A 20,480-nucleotide genomic window follows, 5' to 3' on the forward strand; every position below is an offset into this window, starting at 1 on the left:
AACAGTCTCATGGACTTTCCTGCCCGGGCTGGCTTTGAACTGCGATCCTCAGATCTCAGCCTCCTAAGTAGCTAGGATGACAGGCGTGAGCCACTGGCTCCTGGCTTGGAAACAAGTCTTTAAAGAGCATTGATGTGAGAAAAGAATTGTTGGAGAAAAATCAAAGCATCAGATAGCCTTCTCTTTTCATTGTCATGACAATTAAATCCACCTTAAACTTGGGCTTATCAAAACCAGCATCCTGAAAGCACTCCATTCACGTTCCCAGAGGCACAGTGTGATCTTACCATGGCATCTCATCAGCTCCTTGAAGTGTCACCATCATTCTTTACCATGACTGACCACTTTTAAACTGATGTCATTTGCTTCAGATAAGTCTGGAGAAGGACAGGGTGGGTGGATGCCTTGATCTGTGATGCTACCTTACAATCTGCAAAATGTACTTTCATTTCAGTCCCTATGATGGATGACAAGTAATTAGTAAAAGTTAATTCAATTAACATATGCATGCTTGGACATTCAAATTATGAGGCTATTTTCAGAATCCCATCCATAGCTCTAAAGGCATTTCATCCTAATAGACAAAATTGTATTGGACAAAAGCTTCTATACTACTATGAAGAACCTAAGGAGGACTTTGGCTGTTTTAAATAGCCAGATAATCACATGATATGAAATTGTTACAGTATTCTGTACTTACAGAAGCTTTTTCCTTTAAGAAAAGAAAGACTTAAAGAACAAATACATGAATAGTTAAATGAGTGAATAGACACATTTTAAAATAAGCATGACATGACTAAGCTTTATTCTTTATAAGGCCTTAGTTTTTTGTTTTTTGTTTTTTGTTTTTTTGGTCAGTCGTGGGACTTGAACTCTGGGCCTCGGTGTTGTCCCTGAGCTCTTCAGCTCAAGGAGAGCACTCTACCACTTGAGCCGCAGCAACACTTCCAGTTTTCTGGTGGTTTGTTGGAGATAAGAGTCTCATGGACTTTCCTGCTCAGGTGGCTTTGAACCTCAATCCTCAGATCTCAGCCTCCTGAGTAGCTAGGAGTATTGGCATGAGCCAATGGTGCCCAGCAGGCCTGAGATTCTTTATAAGGAAAATTTTAAAGAATCCCACACACACACTTCAAGTATCCCTCCTTTAGATCCCTCTCCTCTGTTCTTGGTCTTACAGCCTCTGGTCATCTTTAGGCCCTGCTTTGAATTACAAGGGAATGGTCTAACCACCATATCAAATGGCTTCTTGTGCAGCAGCATTGAAGTAGCTGGGACTTTTGAAAGAAAAGAAATAGAGATTTATTTTGCAAAAGTGATATTTAAAGAGAGCACATCTAATCATGCTAAAGGTGATTCCTTGGGGCAAAAGGCTCTGAACTCTGTGATGCAGGATAGATACATTCCATGGAGGAGAAAACAGCGGAAGACAAGTTGAAGCCATAAGAGGACAGTAGGAGGAGAGCAAAATGGAACCTGAGTCAGGCATATTGGGAAGGCAAGACCAGGAGGACAGGCCAGGTGCTGGTGGATGACATTTGTAACCCTATGACAGCTGTGTAGGAAGCTGAGATCTGGAGAGCCACAGTTTCAGGCCAGCCAAACTAGAAAAGCTCATGAGGCTCCATCTCCAGCAAAAAGTGGGACTGGATGTATGATTCAAATGATAATGCACCAGAACAAGTCTGAGGCTCTGAGTTCAAACCTCAAACAAACAAAACATAAAACAATAAAACACTCTTTCTTGAGGGTAGTGTGAGTTAAACAGAAGAATGAGCTGGAATGCTTTAGGTCAGGGCATCCAAGTGAAATGGGGAATTCCCAGGAGCCACCATTCAGACAAAATATATAGCCAATGGAAAGTCTTTATCAGGCAGCCGGTGACCACACTTGGGTGTGATAGCCCATCTCCCGACCAAGTCAGGTTAATACACCCCTCACCTAGTTTGGAATTTGCCTTCTTCCTAATCTACAGCTACAAGCAAGCAAGCAGGAAACAAGAGAAGCAGAAGTCAGCATGAAGCAAGGGGCACCTTATCTAATTTATTGGTGCATTGTGTTTTGTGCTCATTCACCTGAGTCAAGCCATCTCCTGAAGCTAGACTCTTTCTGAAGTTTATCGATCCCAAGCAAATGGGAACTAAACTAATTGTTTCCTGGAGCTTATTGTCCCCAGGCAAGCAGGAACTAACAGGAAGGAAGAAGCAAAATGCACAGGGCAGGATGGTACTTAGTCATGAAATGAAGAATTCTGTTCACTACGCTATCTCACAAGAATGGTGGTCATTAGTGAGGTCATAGGAAGGTTGATGGAGACAGGACAAGGAGACTTGGAGTTCAGATTTGGCTCACTATCAGCCCAGTCCTCCAAATTCCCTCTGAGGACAATCTCACTGTCCGAACCCCTAAGGAAAGTTCCACTGGTCCTGAACTATATCCTTATCTGGGAGATTCCAGTGTTTTACCGAAGGCAAAATTCAAATACTGGACGCTTCCAGCAGGAATTCATTTCCTTTGCTGTCAACAAAAGCAAATCAAGATGCCTTTATTACAGCCAAGCTCACAGTAAACAAGAGAGAAGGTTCTTTGCAGGAAACTCGGCTTAGCGCTACCAATTATGGCTCATTTTATGTTTTCAATGTGATTCAGCTTTGTATTCCAGAAGTTGGTAGATTCCAGAACTTCTATTCTTGGCTCTGCCCAGCTTCCTTTTACTTCTAACAACTTGGCTATCTGGTATTTGAGATTTTATATACTGCATGTGAAGAAGCCCTTGGAAGGATTTGGAGGTGTTGTTTTCTTTTCTGTCTTGTTTTCCTTCCTTTAAACCAAAAAGTAGCACTCTGAAAACCCAGAATAGCTTAGGACAATTTGTAGTAACTAATGGTAATGTTGCATCCATGGAACTAAGTAGGTGATATGTTCATGAATATTTGTTCTAACTGCCCCAAGTTCTCTTTACTCGGTACCTTTTACAAAGAATAGAAGTCTTGAATTTTAAAATGCAATCTAGAATTTCCATTCTCTCATTGGATTTTTACAGAAAGACCAGCCAGTGGGCCTCTTCTCTTTCCTTTCCGTCAGCTTTCCCCACCAATTCTGATACCATCCCTCTTCCTTCCTTCTTGAGAGGCTTATCATTCTGGAAAAAAGTAACATGTGTGCATTTCAGTTCTGTCCCCATCCAAGCAAGAGAAAGGACACAGCTCAGATCTATTTGAGTACCACTCAGGCCCAAGCCTCCTTCAGACTGAACCTGCTGCTGTGTGTGTCCACCTTTACAAGGCTAGCTTCTGCCCTGTGTGAAGGCGATGCACTGGGAAAGACTCCTATTAGGGTGTGTACTCTCCCAAATAAGAAGCATGGCAAAAGCATCTGTCTTTGCCAGGCATCTTAGCGGACAGTTATTCACAATAGTTGCTTCTGAAGATGAGGCTGGAAAAGAGAACCACCACTTTCATTTCATTTCCAAAGGCCAAAGGCTTGTATTAATGTTGCAGTCACACAGGGTCATTAAGACCCCCGTCCCTTTATCCAAGGGCAAATCCTAAAGGACCTATACTTTGCACAATCATGAGCATACCTTCCCCAATCTGATATAAATGACAACATTGTTTTGACTCTATATTTCCAAAATAGAGATTACTGATTAATTAGGTAGCTTCTATTTCCATACTAACTAGATGGTGTTTAAACCCTGACCATTCATAAATTATTCCATCTTTGCACTTCCCGAGGATATCTAATTTTGTCACTCTGGCATTTTATATACTACACCCAACTTTGGTTTCCACTTTTGTGTGGAAAGAGTTCTCATCGACTTTCAAAACATTCTTGGTCTGCTGACATATGTGGGATCCAGCAGAAGCTCCCAATGGTCTGATACTCCTTTGCCTAGCACAATTAATTCTCAGGGTCTGAAGTATATGTGTGATTTTGAGACAATTTTTGTGCCACAGTGAGACAGACACAGTGTAGCTTTTGGGATATAAGTAATTCAGTGGGGCAAGAGGAGCAGAAATGTAGGGGAAAGCGGGAACCCCTGGGCAGATAGAGACAGAAAATGTCAAACGTCACCCACGGCAGACAACATGTGCCCCATCACGGCATTTCTTGTTCCCATAGTGCCTTGGACTCTTGCTCAAAATGGCACTTCTTCTTCCCATAATGCCGTGGGTTGGTGCCCAAATGCTTTTATTCCCATAATGCCCCATGCTTCCACTAACAGTCCTATGTCAGTGGTGAGGTAACGTCTTATGCACAACCAGATGTGACCAATCAGACTTATTTATGTACTCATGTGCAATGGCAGAGACCAATGAGTAATCCAAGTCGATGCATGGCCCCTTACTGACCAATAGTGTTCTGAGGCAAAAAGAGAATTGATAAGGTGTAAAGGCCACTTGCCTGGGGGGGGAATTCATTGCAATTCCAGCTCTAGGGCACCTCTCTATGGAGCATTAGTACTCTATTTTCCCTTTCAGTCAACGTGATACTTTACCCTACTTCACTACTTGTCTGCCTCTTAATTCTCTACCTGGTGAAAGAATGGACCTGTGCCCTTAGATTACAGAATTAGAAAAACACCTAGGATTATGCTGAAGCTGCTAGTCATTCTTACCACATAGGTATGTACTCTGGCCCAGAGTTGGCATACAAAATCCAAATTACAGACACAGACATGGGATCATGTCTGTAACTGAAGGAAAGATGCTGTTGTCTAATGAAACATCTCAGACCAAGCTTAATTAGAACATACTGCTAAAATTCCATAGAAAAGTATTCTTCCATTAGAAGAATATTACTTATCTGGGGGCCAGTCATTAGCTTGGGAACCATGTGACACCTGCAGACATTCTTTCCCATCCCTCTATAGCAAGGGAGAGTACATTGAAAACCCACTGCTAACCTTTTTCCTTCCCAGACTCCTCTCTGCCTATCAGCTGGTGTTTTCTAGGCTCCCTTTCATCCTTGATAATGAAGAATTGTTTTATCCTAAATACTAAAAGAACTCATTTTCCATGACTTTTCTAATAAGTACTTAGACAATTTCCAAATCTTAGTGTTCATCTGATTTTTTTAATGCTCGATGTTCTACCATAACTAAAATTCACATATAGCTAAAGAGAATTACTGAATATGTCCTATGAGAAATCATTATTTTTACTCTGAAATACTTATCTTTTTTTCTTTATTTTTGTCAGAAGAAACTAATACACAAGAATACACAGTCATCCAGTAAAATTACCAAGGAAAATATTCTAACATTTAAATTTAACCTTCTGAAAAATGGAGACAAAATCACTGAATTTTGAATGTTTTTTTTTCTTCTACACAATAGCTATGTCTAGTTTGTGGCAATGTTTCTTCTGAATAATGCAGGGTGCTTTAACTAAGCATTGTAGAGTTTCTCTTCAAAATAATGGAAAGTGATTGTATCCCAGAGAGGAAAACAAAAGACTACAAAAGAATACTTTGCCACGTCTTCAGTTAAATGAGCATGAACTTAAATGTGTAAAATTGTACAAAATCTTCTAAATTCTACAACTATTTAGTTGGATGGACACTAGATTTTTAGGCTATTCTGAAAACTTAATTCAGCAATTAACCATTAGCTAAGCCAATGACAAATGATAATAAAATGATCTTACATACTCCTAAAGTGTTTTAAAACATTAAGTCCTGTGGCCCAGTTTAGCTATAGATTTCCTTTTAAAATTACTTTATTATTTTTAAGTAGTTATATAAAGATGTTTCCATTCAACATGTCATTTATAAGTACAATGCATCTAGATCAATGTCACTTTTCATCATTTCTCTACCCCTCTCTCTCTCCCAATGCTAAGCAGCTCCTCAAGTTATCTGGTTCCATGTGTACATTGACTATTATGACTATATTCATCCATTCTTCCTTTCCCCATTGAACTTCACTTTTGAACTTCTGGAAAACTTCTTTTCCACCCCTGGCTGCACCAGCCACAATAGTTCTTTACTATCTTGTAAATGCACAAAGCACGCTGCTGCCTCGAAGATATCTTTCTGATGATGATCTCTGCCCAGGTCACAGCTGGTCTCTCAGACAGGCATGACTGACTCCGCACTTCATGCAGAGCTCTGCTCAGTGTTGCTTTTAGAGAGGCCTGCAGAGATGCGCTTTTCAAACGGCATTCTTTGCTTCTTTATCCCTTATCCAGCTTTATTTATCTTTGTGGTAGTTTCATTATCAGACACCTCTCTCTCATATGTCTGTGTGTGTGTGTGTGTGTGTGTGTGTGTGTGTGTGTGTGTGTGTGTGTGTGTGTGTGTGTATGTTATCAATTTGATTTGTGGTCCTACTCCAACAGAATAAAAACCAGATATATATGTTGCATTGATATTCTTGCTTTGTCTACCATTCTCCAGTTAAATAAGCAGTGAGTGAAAACACCACCAGGTGTTTTCAACAAGCATATAAATGAGCGTAAATGAAAACTTTTAGCATGAACAGCATGATCCTGCTCTTATAATACTTCCAGTGTTGATCTCTAATATTATTAATCTAATTAATAATTTTGTGTAAAATTTGAGTAACATGGAATACAAGCTAAAACTTCAATTTTAAACATATCCTGCAAGCATAAAAAAAGGAGAATAAAACAGAAATGGATAGAGGTAATATATATTATATAACTAGATTTTAGATTATGTATTTATATATATGTATATATATATATATATATATATATATATATATACATAAAATCTTCCTGGTAAAACAGAGACTTCAATTCAGACACAACCTATGATGTTTACAGCAGCTTTATTTGGCAAAAACTAGAAAAAAAATGTCCTTCAACTTGTGAGTAGATAAAAAAATAGAACTACAACCCATTAAATGGGATACAACTTGGCAATTAAAGAAAACATACCTGCTTACAACAGGCTTGTATCTGCAGATGTAACTGCACACACATATCTGGAAAATGCAAAATTAAAAACAAAAAATCAGACAGATTTCCCAGGGCTCTGCCCGGGAGAAGGTGAGATTTCAACAGTTGCAGGGCAGCTGATATCAGGAGGGGAGAATGGAAGTTGGCCTACATCTTGATGGTGCAGGTGGTTACACAGCCACATGCACTTTTGAAAAGTAAGTAATAAGTAATTTTCTAGGAATATGAGTTCTCTATCAAGAAAATATTAGCTCTGGAAGTGCTTCAAAGTGGTAAAGCGCTAACCTTGAGCAATAAAGCTTAGGGACAGTGCCCAGGCCCTGAATTCAAGCCCCAGGCCCAAACAAACAAACAAACAAACAAAAAAAACAAAGAGAGAGAAAGAGAAAGGAAAGAAAGAAGGAAAGGAAGGAGGGAGGGAGGCACACAGGAAGGAAGAAAAGAAGTAAAGGAAGGAAGGGAGGGGGAGAGGGAAGGAGGAAATATTAGCTCCAATGCAGTGCTGCTTCATTGCTCAGGAATTAGTTGAATCCCTGAGTCCCTGCCTTCCTTCCATGGTTCTTTCCTTGCTTTCCTGACGACTCGCATTCAGTGAATCTCTCGCATGTGTCTCCCTGTGTAATGAGATTGAATGGAGATTCCTAGAAAGAGGCCAGGAAAGCACCAGAAGCCTGCAGGTGTTCTCTGAGTGATGTCTCAATGTCCTCCTCCTTCCTTAGGTGTATGGCTCCTCTTGCCTCTTGTCCCGTCCTCATCAATCCATATTCATATAGATTTTGTGTCATGTTTGAAAGGACAAATCCTCCCAAATGGTTTCCAAGTCATCATGTATATTTTAAAGTTTGTCATCCGTGAAAACACAGAGGGCCAGCAGGACTTACTCAGAGATGGCCATCCCGAGTTCTGCTCAGCCTCCACAGAAAGCATCCATGTCTCACGATCTCTGCTTTCCACACGCTCTCACAGTCTACCTGCTACCAGAAGGGGGAGGAAAGAATAAATCTGTGCTTTTTGAGATAAGAAAAAGAATTCACATTCTGATGTCATGCTGAAGTTAGCTCTAAGCAGCACTCCATTGCTCATCACAATCCATACATTAAGGGAATATGGCATATTGTGTGTGAAAGTCTCTCTCCTAACAGCTCTGAGATTGCTTCCCATCTATATGCCTGTGATGGATGGGACATGAAATGTTTTGATAGTTTATAAGATTCGAAAGTGGTTATCTTACTCAACTTCAAAAATCCTTATTACCTGTAGAGAAAATCCCTGCAGAAATACAAAACATCAATATGTACATATATTTTCAAACTTTCTTCATGATGAATAAACCACAATTATTAAGATTTCCTTTTGAAAAACAGTCATTACAAAGAGTAAAATTACATGTGTACATATATAAATTACAAGAAATGTGAGAGAGTCTGGTATCAAATGAGCACTGGTCAAATACTAGGAGATGTGTGATTTAGAAAGGCAATGAAATGCTCATGGGCTCATACAATACTCATATCTGACAGGAAGGAAAAGACACATACACACTCTAAAATTCAAGGTAGAAATATGTTAAATTATAAATATTGATATGTGGGGAAGAAAATTGATAAGATGTTTAAGGGACAGGAGGAAAGCAATGTGTGCATCAAACAAGCTATGTGTAGAACTCTTTTTTTAAATTTTATTTTATTGTAAAGATGCTGTACAGAGGGGTTACAGTTACATGAGTAAGGCAATGAGTACATTTCTTGTCGAACATTGTTGCCCCTTCCATTATTTTTCCACTATCCCTTCTCTCCCCCACCTCCTTCACTCCTTCCCCTGCCCAAAGTTGTATAGTTTGCTTCCAATATACTGTCATGTGAGTATCCTTGTTGCAATGGGTTGTCCTGTGTCCTTGTTTCAGCATTTTGTTACTCCCCTTCCCTTCCCAAATTAGACAAATGTACATACAAGATGCAGGGTACCAAAATCAAGTACAGTGACAACAGGGGATATACCCTAGGGGGAAGAACATACAAAGGAAACAAAAACAATCACCTAGTGCATTAAAACCAACACAACACATAAAGACCTCTGTGTCTATATCCTGTGGAGAACTCTTCAGTGTTCTGGTAGATTATAACTCAGGGTGTATCCAGAGGAATTACTGAAGACAAAGCTTGGGATAAACCAGAATATCTTAAACAACAGAGAGTTATAACAGTTCAATAGATGATCAGAAATTAGAACTGAATTGGGATGCCCTGAATGCTAGGCCATAATTTGGTAGTAAGCTGATCAAACTTTAGGCTCACCAACAACACCATTTCCCTTCAAGGGCCTAGTCTGTCCTTTAGGACTATGAAGTCCTCACTGATTTTTATTGGATCAATTAATCAGTTGAGGTTAAGGTCTTAGCAGGGAATTACAGGACATTAAGACAATATGAATAGTAATGGATACTAATGTGATACTATGTACATCAGTATGTACAATGTTTATTCTAACAACTTTAAAACACCCTTCACTATGAATAGGAATCACCCATATTTAAAACATGAGAAAACTGAGTCTCAAAAAGGTTAAATGACTTGCTTTCTGTTGCTGTGTTAATTAATTTTAAAAAATGGAATTTAAGGCCAAGGGCTTCTTTGAAGCTCACCTTCTTGTCCTTTTTGATTCTGGTTTCAAGGAGTGGACAGGGTTGGGAGGTAGGAGTGAGAGAAATCTGGAAAATAATTAACAACATGGGTGGTTAGGATCTATATATGATGCTCAAAATTTCCTGTCCAAATACCATTCCTGCCTTAGTCTATTCAGGCCTTTATAATAAAATATCCCAGACTTATTTGCTTATAATCAACAAGATTAATTTTTAATAGTCTTGGAGGATGAGATATTCAAGATTAAGATTCAGATCAGCTGATTAAAGGTCCAGGAGGTTCATTCTTGGTAGATGGTACCAAATGCTGCACCCTCACATTGTGGAAAGACAGAAGGCCTTCTTCAACTGCTCCTGTAAGGACACCAATCCTACAGATAAATCCTCATAACCTCTATCATCTCCCAAAGTCCCTATTACTTAATGTCAACATCCTGGGAATTAAATGTTGACCCATTAATTTCAGGAGGAATCAAACATTCAGATCATAGCAGTCCCTTTTATTCTCTATCACAGCATTGTGTGGATTTCTTCATAATGTCTTGCAATTAAACATGTGTTTATTTATTGCTTGGCTCCCATGACTGTTTTTAAGGTCCATAGATATGAATCTGAGATATTATTCAGCATAATGTAACCCAGAGAGTAGGCCACAGTATGGATTTCATTGGTTGAGTGGGAACCCAGGGTATGATAGGAAGAAGAATCATTTGAGAAGTATGATTTTTAAAACATTTTCTATTAAGTGAATGAAATAAAATAATTGTATTTTGGAGAGCCTACTGTTAAAATAGAAATATGCAAAGAACTATTCCAGCTGGCAGAGAAGGTTCAAACCAGGGTAGTTGGGAGAATTGTTCTGCCATCAATTCTGTAAACATAAGACTAGCTTTTCTTTTCTTTCCAGTTATTATTTTTAAGCAGTTGTGCAAAGGAGTTGCCATTCAGCGAAGCAATTTATGAATACAATGCATCTTGATCAATGTCTCCCCTTTCAACGTTCTTATCCATTCCTCTCAATCCACCCTTTTCCTCTCCCTTTTCTTAATTGTGTAGGATATACATTGAATTCTTAACTGCATTCTCTCTCTCTCTTCTTTACATTCATGTACCCCTCTCCCCTTGACCCTACCCTGGTCCTTTCAAACACTCATTACCCTGCTGTTATTTTGTTGTATCATTTGTAACAAAATGAAAAGACCTGGAAAAAATTATGTTAAGTGAATTAAGGTGCAGAGAAACAAACGTTTGTGTGTTTTCCTTCATATTTGGAAGCTAGATTTAGCTTATAAACATATAAGTAAATATGTTGGGGTTTATGCAAGTGTATACAAATATATTAGCTGAAATATGGTAGGTTCAAGGGAGAACTCAAATAGGGTAATTCCTTAGAAAGGCAAAGTCAAAGTTCAACAGAACCAACATAGAGTTTTCTTTGTGAATTCAGGTGTGGGAGAAGAAAGTCTGCATTTATTCACAAAGAATCCAAGATGACAAGGGGATTTGCAAGGGTTAATAGTTAACTGTTTAAAATGTAAAGCGCCAGCTCCCCAGAAAGTTCAACACTGCCGGTAGAGTGGGTAAGTCAGACCAGTGGGTGCTAATTAATATCCCGAGACTCTTGGAGTCTCCAGGGGAAAAGATTGAGTAAACTGGGAAGACCTATGTGTTTAAAACACCACAGGAGGGGAAACTTACACAAAAAATTAGTACAGCCAGGCACTCCCTGGGTGCTCATACCTAGCTACATGGGATGCTGAGATCTGAAGATTGTGGTTCGAAGCCAGGCCAGGCAGGAAAGCCACATCAGACTTTTATCGCCAATAAAATACTCAGAAAAAGCAGGAAGAGGTGCTGTGGCTCAAGTGATAGAGTGCTAGCCTTGAGCACAAAGTGGCTTAAGGATAATTAATGTCCAGGCCCTGAGTGTAAGCCCTAGGATCAGGAAAAAAAAAAGAAGTGTGTCCTCCTCAGTGTACCCAATTTTTCCCGACAATTCAAGTTCACCTTCCATAACTGGTCAAGTGCAAAACCTTTTCCTAACTACAGACCCCTTGGAATCCATTGTCCAAAGCAGTCCCTCTTCTTGACAGTCCCCGGTATGTGTAACTTCCCTCCATTAGAACTGAGTTTCCCAAAGGACAGCTGTCATTTTTACTCATCTTAATCTTTCCAAGGTCTAATCTCAAGGGATCTTACTGAGACCTTATTGACTGAATGTTGACTTGAGAAAGCAAACAGATGAAAGAGAAAAGTAAAAATGGCATATTGAAAATAATAAAGAGAAATTGTCAAACATTATGGAAAAGTAAAGAAACCATTAAACATAGAACAGATGCTATATGAAATTCAGTCTTCTGATATTAATATGTCATCATCATGCTTAATAAATTACATTCTCTTGTAAGAAATTAGGCTTTAACAGATATTTTCTTTTTTTTTCTTGTGAAAATACGATACAGAGGGGTTACAATTACATGGGCAAGATAATGAGTACATTTCTTATCAAGCATTTTTGCCTCCTTGAAACAACCTTCTGGAATGTCTTTAAATGTCATCATTTAAGTTACCATAACTTAAGTAAATGGTAAGTGTGATGACCACATTCACTCAATAGGTGATGGTAGGGACAGAACTTGAACTCTAACCCAAATATCTGTGGTTCATCATAAATTACTGTTTTATCCTATCTAAATTGCTTGAAAAATGTTAGCATTGCTTAGGACTGTGTTCAGTTTACTAAATGCTCATTCTGGCTTCCTCCTCCATCTCATAAACACATTTATTTTTTTTCTTTTCCTGCATTTTTTCTTGTTATTACAAAAGTGATGTAGAGAAGAATTATAGTTACTTAAGTCAGATGAAGAGTATATTTTTTTGAACAATGTCACCCCTTTCTTCACTTTCTCCCAGTTTTTCCTACTCTAGTGAGTAGCATTGCTGTATCTGTTCACCTTTGGTCCCACTGTTTCTGTGCCCCCCACCAAACTCCCCAAAATGGATAGATGTACAAACAAGACAAAAGGAAAAGAAAACAAAAACTGCAACACAGGAAAAAAAAAACCTCTTGTTGCCATTCTCTGGAGCTCATTTCAATAAATATTATTGTATATGATCAGATGCTCATAGGTACTGTGCCTTTGTGATCCTCTCCTAAGAATATCCTCCTTTGGTCTCACTGTGTAACACACTAAATTCCTGCCTCTTGATTCTCTCCATCAGAGTAAAGTCTTTGAAAAAAGAGGCTCTTCTTCCTTATTCTGGACACTGATGAAATTTTAAAAGTAATTGTGCCAATATTATTTCACACTTATGACTACACAGCACTTTTGTTCTTAGCTCTTCATCAGAAATAAGCAATCCTGGGAACTAAAAATAGCAGATAAATTAATGAGCCGTGGAGAACCTGGTGAGCTCCTCTCTTTTTCTCTCTCAGCAGGGAAATTAGATTCATAAAGTTTCCAAATTCATTGCATTCTCAAGCACATATTTTCCCCCCTTCAAGTACCTCTCTTCTAACCCTTTGTGCAGACCATTAAACCAAAAGCTTTCAACAGGTTATAATTGTTCAACTTGTGGGGCTAAGTGGTTTATTGAAGCTGGGTTTCATTCTCTTTTCTTATTTGGCTTTTTAATATATATGGGAAAAGGAGAGGCAGGATGCAGGAAAGGGGAGGAAGGAGGAGAATTATGTGGTGCTTGATGCACAAGCACCCCTCAGCTCAGCTAGTTTGGTTTGACGGTTGAGGGAGGGCAAACTGTGGCCAGGAGCAGGGAGGTAACTTCATCACACAGAGAGTGAACAGTGGACTGAGACCACATAGACCAGGATGGGCTGCAGGGCTGAATAGATGGGAACTTGGCAGAACCCAGAAGTGAGGAACTAAAATCCCATGGCAGGCAATGCACCCGTGATGGTATGGGAGCTCTTAGGTCTGAAAACTGTTCTCAGATGCTAATTCTGCATGCACCTGACAAATTACTGCACCTAGACAAAGGTATTAATAATTTCTAATCACAGCTCAGCACTTAGTAGGAGCTAGAATCTGGTATACGCCTTTTACTTATAGAAACCATTAAATTCTACCACAACCTTTGATGTTTAAATCAGGTAATATGTTAGTGTCTGAACTCAGGGTTTCCAACATAGCATTATGTAGCATAAATATTAAGTAATTAATAATTGAAATATCAACAAAATTGATGGGAAACTATTTAATTTCATTTTAGTTATTTATATAATCATGAGTACAATTGGTGTTTATATCCTCGACCATACAAAAACTCTGTCTTACTAATATACTTCTTAAAATATTTAAGACTTGTTTGAAATTCCACTTTTGTATATTTGTGTTTTTGTTTTTATTTTCTTTTATTCTTTCTTTTGTATATCAGTCTTCGGGTCTTGAACTCAGGGCCTGGGCACTGTTGCTGAGCTTTTGTGCTCAAGGATATCACTCTACTACTTGAACTACAGCTCCACTTCTGACTTTTGGGTAGTTAATTGGAAATAGTCTCACAAACTTTCATGCCCAGTCTGGCTTGGAACCATGATCATCAGATCTCAGCTTCTTGAGAAGCCAGGATTACAAACATAAGCCATCAGAACCTAGCATTTCTGTTTCTTTAAAGCCAAGATGTGTTTAAAGGAAGCTATTCGGTATCTAAGGATATAAAGATGAGAAAATTGTCATATACAATATGGATGGTGTTTAGACACATTGAAATTTGAATCATTCGTTAGTGATGAGATTGTCTTTGAAATATTTTGGCTTTGAGGAATGTGCCTTTTATCATTGCTTTCAAATCCAAGCTCCAAAGCAATACATGTTAAAATCATGTTTGACTTTATTAATTCATGTATATGACTTTTTGTTTTGTCTTGTCACAGTGTTAGCAAATAGACAGTGGTTATTTTAATGCAACTGAATTAGCCCTCATATTTTTAATAATGTGATATCTTAGAAATGTTAAAAGAATTGTACCTTGTTCCCTACCTATTCTAGAAGAGTTGAAAACTCAAAGTGACTACATTGCAGCAGAAGGAAAACCATGATGACACCTAAAAGATACAAAGCATCAGTAACTTATGAAAGAATTGAAACACGAATGAAATGCACTCCCATTTGTAGCCACACCAAAAAAACAATCACATGACTGTAAATCACTTAAGCCAGCCATACATTGAACTTTCCAGATGTTGCATTTGCTAAGGAAAGAATTAGTAGTGTTAACATCTATCTCAAGCCAATTTCGGGAGGAGTAGTTCACACTTTGTCAAAGTACTATTTATCCTGCTAGCCATTCCTCTTGCTATCCTGATACTCTGAGGAAAATTTAAAAAGATACATCTGGGATTCTTTTAGAAGAGGTTTGCTTTGTTTAAATAGAAAGACTTGCCAAGTGAATGTTGGTCTGGTTTCCTGCTTCCCCAGGTCCTGCGCAGTGCCAGCTTGCTTGAATCCACAGACTACTGGTTGCAAAACCAGAGGACTCCCTGCCAGATAGGATTTGTGGAAGAGAAGTCCGAGGACTGTGCTTCTGTAAGTACCCAGCACTGCCGGAGACATTGTCCAAGAAGCGAAGGGTATATGGTGCATTACGTATCCATACTAACACCACAGATGTCAAAAATGATGACAGAGAGTTGGCAAAAGAAATCTTTTGAAAATACGTGACTGGTTTACACAAAATAGCAAAGAGCCAGGGTTACTATTTTTATGTTGCTCATTTCAACTAATGAATTGATCTGATCAGTTCTCTAACAAGCAAAAACAAAAAAGTTTATTTTTCAAATGACTGAGAAAAAGATTCAGAAATAGAATTGTAATGTAGGATGAAACATTTTAAGAAGTCGACAGCTGTGTTGTCAATATATTTTAAAACTCTTAAGTAGTAGATATTTTTCCAATGCAAAAGTCATGTAAAATTTTGTTACCATTCTTTTGAGTTATAGTTATTATTTGATAATGCTTTTTTTATAATGGGCATTCAGTTTAACACACCAGAGTTGTGTTTTATATATAAAACCTTCCTTTGTGAGGAAAGGGATGTTGTTATAGATAAATAATGTAATTTTATAGTTCCTAATACAAAGATGTATTGCTGAATTTTTATAAAAAGATCCTTTCTATGTGTTCAACAATACCATATGCTTCATTTGGATTGAATCACCTTATCCTTATTGGGTGATGAGCAAAGAGATTTGACAGAGTGTTTTCAAAGAGGAGAGAAATGTAATGTATTCCTCCAGACTAAATTGAGAGCATGAGCTCTGAGCTATTCCTGGTGGTAAGTTGTATGCCAGCATTTCTGTTTAAAGAAATGAAAAGGAAACTGTACATGGTAGAGGGGGGCTTTTGTGTATATTCCGGACAGACTAGAGCTGGCAGACAGAGAATGGACCACACTTTACATAGCAGAGTATTGAAGCACAGGACACTATGGGTCCACTCTGCTTTCATACACAAATCTCTTTCTTTAGGCAAATGATTTTTATTGTCATTGGCAAATTGAGTATTGGCAAATGGGATTCTGAGTCATTTGGATCCTTTGTCCAGAAAACTAGTTGTTGAATATAAATTTTCTCCGGAGAAAACAAGCAGAACTAAGTTATTCGATAGTAATACCTTCTTTGCAAATTCAATACTGAATTGTGTTGGAAAAAATGCAAGCATCTGCAATGCAGATACCTAATTACCATAAGTTTTAAAGGACAGAAATGGAGAGAAAAGTTATCAGTGATCACACTTTGGTCTGAGCTGTCATCCAGAATGTTCTTTTGTTAGAAAGGTTTCTCTTGGGGGATACATAAAATTTGGGACATTAAAAATGCTATGGTGACTATGTTGATGATGAACTGTACACCTTGTGGGTAGGGAAAGAAAAACTGTGAGAGAGTGAGAGCAAGGGTGACAGTGTTCAAAGAGAAATGTACTCGTTACCTGACTCATGTAACTGTAACCATTCTGTTCATGTATATATATATATATATATATATATATATATATATATATATATATATAAATGATATGGTGATGGGCAAAGAGGTTGTGTCTAAACTTTCTCTGTGGAGGGACTGGATTTCAGGTGTATAATTGGAAATGCTAATTGCTTTAATTTTTATTTTTGGTTGGTCGTGGGGCTTGAACTCTGGGCCTGAGCACTGTCCCTCAGTTGTTCAGCTCAAGGTGAGCACTCTACATTTGAGCCACAGCACCACTTCTGGTTTTCTGGTGGTTTATTGGAGATAAGAGTTCCACAGACTTTCCTGCCCAGGCTGGCTTTGAACCAGGATCCTCAGATCTCAGCCTCCTGAGTAGCTAGGATTACAGATGTGAGACACCGGCACCGGGCTTGGAAATGCTAATTTTTATACCCAGTTTAAGAATCACCACTGACTTCTTCCTATGTGCAAAACATCTTTCTCCCATCTTTCCTAAACCCCAGTAGGTTCAAATTCAGACACAAAATGGAATGACTTTCTTAATTCTCTACTGCTTTCTTGTGAAAAGTGACATCAGTATGAACCGTGGTACCATTATAGTTCTTCCTACTCTCTCTGGAGGGAAAAGAAACATCAGCTTATTTATTCTCTTGTTTATTCCCAATATCTTATAGTCATCAAAACTGACACAAACATTAAACACTTGACTCAACCTGAAGAAAATTCTTAAATTTCTATGCAAAAATTTCCCTAATCTCCCACGAAGTACCATGTGCCGTCATCTGTCACGATACCACCATTCACTTACTGCAGTTTCACTTTATCACTGAGCTTTTGCTATAGCGCGGATTTTGCAGTTTACAGTTATTTATACAATATTGATGCGTTTAATTATTGTTGCCTAAAATGTTTAAAACAATATAGCAAATATAAAGATGTTAATGAAAACATATTAAAAGAAGATTAAATCAAGATAAAATACAATATGTATATCATCGGCACTGTCCTCTGTATCCTGGGTGTGGGTTGGCTCAGTGACTGTAGCATTAGTCTGTTTGCTCTCCCACACTGTGATCTTATGTTCCGCATCTCTCCTTGTCCACTTCACATCGACATCTGACCACTGTCCATAGTGTTGCTCTGTGGTGTTGTATTTTTGTAAAATTTTTCATAAAAGTTGGCATTTATTTCAATCCCTATGGTGCCACCCAAATATTCTGCACCTTCTAAGACTTCTAGCAGTGAACCCAAGAACCAGAGGAAGATGCTTGCCATCAAAGAAACGGTGGAATTCTCAACATGTTAAAGGAAGGCAAAAGCTCTGTCGCTGTAGGCCACCATTATGGGATCAATGAATCTACTGTTCACTACACAAAAAGATAGGAAGAATATTAGGTCTACAGCAGTGATGACTTTTAACAAGGCTGCCAAGAGGGGAGCCACTTCCTGCAATTATGCCATGGTGAGGATAGAGTCTGTGCTGTCCCTGTGTATAAACAACTGCAGGAAGAAGAATAGCTCACTGGATACCAACACCATCAGGACAAGGGCCAAGAAACTACCTGATAGTTCTGTGGGAAGCACATATGTTCATGATGGTGATGACGACAGTGCAGAAGCAGGACCATAAAGGACCTCTCCCACCAGACCAACCCCATTCTGGCCAGCAAGGGCTTGTTCAACAAATTTCAAAGACACTTTGGACCCAAGAACACTTCTCTGCATGGAGAAGCTGCCTCTGCAGATAAAGACTGAGCTGAGGAATGACATGAGCAAATCCATCATCGAGGAAGGGGGTTATAAGCCTCAAGTTTTTAACCTGGATGAGATGAATTTAGCAAGTGAAGAAGATGAGGAGGAAGGAAATGAAGTACAGGTTGGAGAAGAGGAGGAGGTTGACCTAACACTCAATCCTCTTGCAACCGTGGTCAGCATGGTGAGAAAACTTCAGAGTGGCTGAAGGATGCTTTGTTCCTAGCACTTCGTAAATACAATCCAGACTGGCATGCCGATTTATTTAAACAAAAACAAAAGAAAAAGCAGTGCTGGTAACTCCCCAGAACCACATTCATCACTCAAATGATGGGATCAATTATGCCTACACCTTCAATGGAAACCGAAGTTACTTCCCAGGGCAATGATACTGCACCATCTGATGGAAGGCTGAAGAAGTGCCATAATATTACTTGTGGCTGTGCAGTACATTCATCTCATTGTCATTACCTTCATTGTCATCAGCATTGCACAGCTACATGATTCATGATCTTCACCATTCAAGTTGTAGTATACTTCACTGGTGAGTTCCCATATAGACTTTTATATGCTGTTAAAATTACGTAGGTTTAACAGTATAGATGCATTTAAGAGCATATGAAGTTTCTATCAGTGTGGGAAAGATTATTAAGAGAGTGGGAAAGGTTTATAGGGGAGTGGGAAGGGTTTATAAAGTCTTAAAATATATATTAAATAATAAAATAAATATAATGCTGCTGCTTTGTGGATTTTCACCTGTCACAGGGGGTCTCTGGAATGTAACTCCTGCGATAGATGAAGGATCCCTAGCTAAATCCTTTCTCTTTATGGCTCGGAGAAGATTTTTAAAGTAAGAAGAAGGGTCTTAAGATTCCAGAGTTATAAATTCCTGAAGAGAACCTATTATCTACAGGAGAAATGAAGGTAGACTATGGAGATGATAAACCAAGACCAAGAGCTCTTGAACAAAAGATACCGCACACAAGCAGCCAGACCACTGGGGAAATGTACTCAATTCCTTTCCAAACCCTTTCTGTATTCATCACGAAAAAGAAAATGCGTACCATCTAAAGAACAATTAAAAGACTATACTTCAGAATTATATCTTAATTGAAGGTGAATTTTTAAAATCATTTCATGAAGCTCATGCCTTTTATCCTAGCTACTTAGGAGGCTGAGATCTGAGGATCATGGTTCAAAGCCACCCCAGGCAGGAGAGTCTGTGAGACTCTTATCTCCAATTAACCACCAGAAAACCAGAAGTGGTGCTGTGGCTCAAGCGGTAGAGCACCAACCCTGGACGTCAGCCATGCCTGTGAGCCCTTCCGCTGGTGGTACAGAGACGGAGTTGCTCAGACACAGCCCAGTGCACCTGCCTGCTGGGCCTGGAGCCTTCCTAGGTGAGCACACCAACTACATTGCCCAGGTCTGCACATGACTCCCCGCTCCCAACTCTGAAGATAGGGAAGACAGGCAAGAGGAACCTTAACCTGGAATGGAGAGAGGTGGGGAGTTCATACAGAATGACCTCTGTCTGGGGCTGGAGTCCAATCAAGGTTCCCTGAGGGAAGTATGGGCAGGGGCTAGATAGAGTAATGTCTATTTGGGGCCAGGACAGAGTCCTGACCAGAGCTGGCCCTCTTACTGATGTGTGTTTACATGGCATTTCTGGTCCAGGGTTGAGGGAGTCCTCAAAGAAGCGAGGACCGAGGAGGCAATGAGCAGTTGACCTCCAGAGGCTGTCCAGGCGTGGCTCTTTCTCCAGGAGAAGGGTGTGGTATAGACAGTGGAGGGGCTGTCCCATGCCTCAGGAACCAAGGCCAGGAAAAAAGGAGCTGGAGCAGTTCCCCACATTTTCCCACTGCAGCATGACCAGAAGGATTCGTTGCTGCAAGGTAGATGACAAGGTCCTGGATCATCATGAGCAGCTGAGGGATAGCACCCAGGCCCAGAGTTCAATGCCCACGACGGACAGGAAAAAAATAATTTCATGAAATCATCCCAAACCTAAATTTATTTATAAGTAATTACAATAGAAAATAAGGAACCCAGGGTAATGCTATCCTGCATTTTTATTATTTTGTCTTCTGTTCATCAACCCAGGAGATCCTGCTCTATTTCTTAATAGAAAACTCCTACAAAACTATACAATTTAAGAAGTATACAGTTTTATTTCCATTTTATCATTGTGAAAACACACACTATCCTCCAAGGT

At 39.1% G+C, this 20,480-nt stretch overlaps 1 protein-coding gene across 7 annotated transcripts in view; it reads left to right on the top strand.

Moving 5' to 3' along the window:
• The window catches only part of Sphkap (SPHK1 interactor, AKAP domain containing), a 134,805-nt gene that overhangs the window by 44,226 nt on the left and 70,099 nt on the right, over window positions 1-20,480 (top strand). For all 7 annotated transcript variants that reach the window (XM_070015437.1, XM_070015450.1, XM_070015439.1 and 4 more), the window contains one exon: window positions 15,003-15,110. In XM_070015437.1, the coding sequence (XP_069871538.1) occupies window positions 15,003-15,110 (108 nt within the window). The remainder of the gene's footprint in view (window positions 1-15,002; window positions 15,111-20,480) is intronic.

Source organism: Dipodomys merriami, unplaced genomic scaffold (assembly GCF_024711535.1).
Source record: "Dipodomys merriami isolate MVZ:Mamm:240054 unplaced genomic scaffold, mDipMer1.0.p SCAF_1, whole genome shotgun sequence".
NCBI classification, from domain to species: domain Eukaryota; kingdom Metazoa; phylum Chordata; class Mammalia; order Rodentia; family Heteromyidae; genus Dipodomys; species Dipodomys merriami.